General features: G+C 31.7%; 1 protein-coding gene across 1 annotated transcript; it reads right to left on the bottom strand.

The window, feature by feature from the left end:
• Positions 1-3886: 3886 nt before the first annotated feature.
• On the bottom strand, positions 3887-4669 carry LOC123658622 (putative uncharacterized protein DDB_G0292438). Its single transcript, XM_045593988.1, has one exon. The coding sequence runs from the start codon at positions 4667-4669 to the stop codon at positions 3887-3889; it is 783 nt and encodes a 260-aa protein (XP_045449944.1).
• Positions 4670-5339: the final 670 nt, after the last annotated feature.

Raw genomic sequence — 5339 nt, 5'->3', positions numbered from 1 at the left:
TACTCAAAGCCAAATTACCATACCAGACACTGCGGCTCCTATACGTGGCCTTGGCTGACTCGGTTATCGATTACGGTGTTAGTAGTTACGGTAGATCCTGCAGATCAAACTTGGAAAATATTTACAATTTACAGTTAAGATTATTAAATACAATTGTACCTAAACGCATACTTAATAATTATAAGAACAACTATAATCAGCTCTTTCGTCATTGTAATGTTATGAATATATATGATAAAGTTAAATTTTCTGTTCTAACCCAAATTAATAATACAACCTTGTTAAATGAAAAACTAAGACCTATAAGCTTACGTAAACTTGATTCAAACCTTAAATATCACCTACCAAAAACTAACAATAAGTATGGAAAGAGAACTGACGACTACTTAATACCCGAATATATTAACGAACTGCCCAGAGAACTACAAGAAATGTATAAGAGTACCACGAAAACCAAATCACGTTTAAAAAAATATTTTTTACAAAAACAAACTGAATTAACTGAGTGACTCTCTTTACCCAGATAAACCGCGAGGTTTTCGTGGTACTTAAATTTCAAATTAAAATGTATTTGTTATGTAATAAATAAATAAATAATAAATAAGCCTTTTTATTTCTCATTTCATTTAACATACATTTTCGTTGACAAATAAATTATCATATAGTTTGTTACATTATAATTACCTTACCAATTTACTAAAAGAAAAAAAATATCTCTATAAATTAAATTAAAATCATAATTGCGATAAAATATTTATAGCTTTTAAAATTAATTTTTAAAAAATTTACATTTAAAATTGCATTCTTATAAAAAAATATATATAAACGATATAATAAGTATTTAAGTTTATTAATAATTGCGAAATATGAATAGAAAATATTGAAAAAAAATTGATCAATAAATTAAAATTATCAATAGCTTAAAAAATAAATGAGAACCCCTCTATAGGGTAAAGGCCTCCTCCATTTGTGACCACAGATTTCTATTCTTTGCTCCAATATGCCATTCCTTTCCTGCTATAGCTTGGATATCATCGACCCATCTTTTGCTCGGTCTTCCTCTCTTTCTTTTCCCCTTGGGTCCTTCCCATATCACCACTCGCTTGGTCCATCGAGTATCGTGCATTCTAGCCAGATGTCCTGCCCATTTCCATTTCAATTTCATAGAGTGATGTAAGAAGTCTATTAATTTTGTTCTTTTTCTTATGATGCTGTTACGTGTTTTGTTTATTCTTCTTATAGATAGGATTGATCTTTCCATTGCTGCTTGGCATGTTCGTATTTTTTCTTTTATCTGTTTAGTGAATATCCAAGTTTGTGAACCGTACGTAAGGCAGGGAAGAATACCACTATCCATTATTATTTTTTTAATATAAAGCGGCAATTCTCCTTTAAATATCTCTCTGTGGGCCCAGAATTTTTGCCATGATATATTTATTCTTCTTAATATTTCTTCAAAATTATTATTAGAATGGAATGATACTTGTTTTCCAAGGTAAATATAGGAGTCAACATAGTCCAGGTATACGTTTCCAATTTTAATAGGTGTTTTTGTAGAATTTGTCATCAGTTTTGTTTTTTCTAGGTTCATTTCCAAACCAACTTGTTCACTTTCTAGTTGTAGTGATTGAATCATTTTTTCAAGTTGTGCACTAGATTCTGAGAATAATATTATGTCGTCTGCGAAGCGGAGGTGACTAAGGTGAGTATTTTTTATCTGGATACCGAGGTCTTTCCAGTCGAGGTTTTTAAATATGTTTTCTAGCACCGCTATAAAGAGTTTAGGCGATAGAGGGTCGCCTTGCTTCACACCTCTTTTGATTTTTATTTCTGGACCACTAGTTTCTAATTTCACTCTGCTTGTGCTCCTCTCATAGATGTCTCGTATTATGTTGCAATACGTTTGGTCTATTTTATTATCTGCAAGGGCTTTCCAGATTGATTTATGTGAGATAGAGTCGAATGCCTTCTGATAATCCACAAAGGCTAGGTAGAGAGGCCTTTGAAATTCTTTATATTTTTCTAAAATATTTTCGAGGACATGAATGTGGTCGATTGTTGAGTAGCCCTTTCTAAAACCTGCCTGCTCTACTGGCTGATTTTCATCGATTTTTTCAGTTACTCGACTTAATATGCAGGATGAGAAGAGTTTATATAGACTGGGCAAAAGGCTAATAGGTCTGTAGTTTTTTATATTCTTTGGATCGCCTTTTTTGTACAATAATATTATGTTCGACTTTGTCCATTGCTCAGGCACTCTCTGTTCTTCGGTAATTTTATTAAATAACATGGTTATTACTGGTGTTAGAATTGTTGTTCCGAGTTTTATTGCTTCGTTTGGGATTCCATCAGGGCCAGGACTCTTTTCTGGTTTTAGTTTCTCTATTTTCTGCGCTATCTCTTTTTCATTCCATACAAGAGCGGTAGATTCTTTTTGAGAGTAGAAACTGTGAGGTCTAACGTGGTCGCATGTGCTTTTTTGATCATAGAGATTTTCGAAAAATTTTGTAGCTATTTTAAGTATATTATCTCTACTAGTTGTACTGTTAGAGTTTTCTGTTAAGCTTGATATCCAAGATTTACATGTACGGAGCTCTTTATATGCTCGTTTGCAGCTTCTACTTTTAACTAGATGTTTCTCTATTATATGTGATCTGTACATGTTGTAGTCTTTTCTAATGTTCTTATTAGTTTTTTTGTAAATTAAGCTAAGATTCCTTCTATCTTCTGAATTTTTTGGCTTCAAAATTTGTAACTGATGGCGTTGTTTAATTAAATTTAAAGTTTCTTCAGTAAGAATTGTATTTGCCTTGCTTTTCTTTACTTTTTTATCCATTTTTAGGCTTTCCAATATACATTTTTCTAATATATTATAAACAGTTTGACCCGAATATGTATTACCTATCTTTATAGCTTCTATGTTATTTTTTAATTTCTGTAAAAAAAAATCAGCATGATTTTGATTTGTTAGTGTATAATTTGGAGACTTGTATTTTATTCGGCTTTTTTTCATTGGTATAAGTGATATTTTTGATCTAATCATTCTATGGTCTGATGAAAACATAATGCTGTTTAGAACTTGCACGTCATGAAATCGTTTAGGAAAGTTTGATAGTATATAATCTATTTCGTTTGTAGTATTTTGGTCTGGCGATTTCCATGTCCATTTCCGGCTGGGGTTTTTCTTAAAAAAAGTGTTCATAATGGACAAATTATATTCTTGAGCATAATGTATTAATTGCTGTCCTCTTGGGCTTCTAAATCCGTAACCAAATTTTCCAAAGATATGACCGTCCAAAGGGTTCGTTTTTCCCACTCTCGCATTAAAATCGCCCATTACTATTACATTTTTGCTGCAATTTTGGTGAGCTTTATGTAAAGTATTATAAAAAACATCTATCTCTGAAACTTCACACTCTTCGGTGGGTGCATAAACCTGAATAATTGATATTGTGAAGCTATTTATTTCTATGTCTAAGAGTGCTACTCGCTCTGAAAATCCTCTGAAGCTTTTTATACAGGGTTTGAGATACTTTTTCACGATGAAGCCAACTCCATGCCGTCCTTTTGTTTGTCCGTTATAACACAATATAAAATTTTCATATTCATCAATACCATAACCCAATTTTCTTACTTCTGACAGTCCAATGACGTCATATTTGATGTTTTTTAACGCGTTTGTTAATTCTATTAATTTTGTACTACTTGCTAACGTTCTCACATTATAAGTACCAATAAAAAAGTTATTTGTTGTTTTCTTCTTTCGTGTATTTATTTCGTATTTTCTAGGAGGGTTGTAGTCAAGAGAAAAACCAATGTCGCTTTTCTCCCCCGCGGTGACTAGCCGTGTTGGGTGTTGAAATAGTAGAGGGGGGCCCGTTGGTTGCTAAGTGCTTGATGTAGAATTTCGATTGTTAATGTTCATAGAGTTTTGATTTTTTTCGAAACTTTTTTTTGGTTGCATAAATGCTGTAATTTCCGTTTTGTTCTTCTTCGACACTTGGTTCATATTATTATTGTTATTATGGTTTGGAGAGATATTATGTAGGTTCCTCTTTTTCGATGGTTGTTGATTATCATTTGGTTTGTATTGGTGTAATACTATGAGTTTATCATATTTAATTATAGCTTTTTTACCTTCTGCTTTATATTTTAATATTTCACTTTGTAATTGTTTCCTTTTCTCCAAAACTTTGGGTGGATAGTCTTCTTTAAAATATATGGAGCTATTTTCCATGTTTTTCTTATTTTGTAGTAGAGTAATTTTTTTCCCCATAGTAGTAAACGTCACTGTTATTGGTCTTGGTTTTTCACTTTTCCTTCCAAGTCGCTTCACAGATTCAATTTCATTTCGTTCGCAATGTATATTCATGTTGCTTATTATATATAGGATTTTACTTTCTAGCTCTTGATAAGTTTTCTCTCCTTCTTCAATGCCGAAAAAAACCAAATTTTTCTTTCTGTTGTGCCTTTCTATACGATCTAAAATATTTTCTTGAATTTGTAATTGCTTATTTAACTGATTATATTTCAATTCAATTGTTTTAAAATTATCGTTGATAGCCTTTGTTATGTTTTTAGTAATATTCGCTTCCATTTCTTTCATTTCTGTCTTTTGTTCCGCTAAATCAATTTGAATTGACTTTAAAATTTTAGTCATATCTTCCATGTTTATGCTATTTGCCGATAGATGTCGCTAGTTGTAAAGTCAGCTGCTGTAAGATCGATAAACTTAGTTCATATAGTAGTGTTTCTTGCGACTCATCCACAGATGGCGCTAGTTGGAGTTGTATTATCGACTAATTTCTATTCAAAGTTAGATTTGTATGATTTTTGCAGTACTTACTATTTTTTGTTGTTTTTGTCGTCTTTGTAACTTTTTTTATTACTGTTTCTCTTGTTTGTTGACTATTTCCTGTTTCTCACTGTTTCTCGTGGATTTTTCACTTGCATAGATTGTCCGTTCAGTCACCTTTTTCTGGCTTTATATTTTGGTTATTCCACTGTTATTTGCCAATTCACTTGTAGTCACAGTTGTTTTCCAAGAAGTTATTTTAATTAGGGATGTTATTTGGTCTTTTTAACACTTGTAACTATTATTTGCACTTTAAATTATCGGAACTCACGAAAGCAGCTGTTTATTACGCAACGGCGATCTACCCTCTCTTATCATATATCTCTTATCATATCTCATTTGTTATGTATTGGCCAATAAATTGAAAAAAAAATGTGGGTTTAGTAGGCTTTTATGCAGGATGGTAAAACTATGTTTATACTGGTTGTGTAATGTATTGACCGAGTTTGGTTGTTTGATCGAATTTCTTGCCGATTCGGTATCA

This window comes from Melitaea cinxia, chromosome 12, assembly GCF_905220565.1.
Source record: "Melitaea cinxia chromosome 12, ilMelCinx1.1, whole genome shotgun sequence".
Taxonomy (NCBI): domain Eukaryota; kingdom Metazoa; phylum Arthropoda; class Insecta; order Lepidoptera; family Nymphalidae; genus Melitaea; species Melitaea cinxia.
The sequence above is the reverse complement of the archived record's forward strand: the minus strand, read 5'-3'. Positions and strand labels throughout refer to the sequence as shown.

Excerpts from the sequence above, each read along its gene's own strand:
- LOC123658622 (XM_045593988.1), bottom strand. The coding sequence starts at position 4,669 with ATGGAAGATATGACTAAAATTTTAAAGTCAATTCAAATTGATTTAGCG.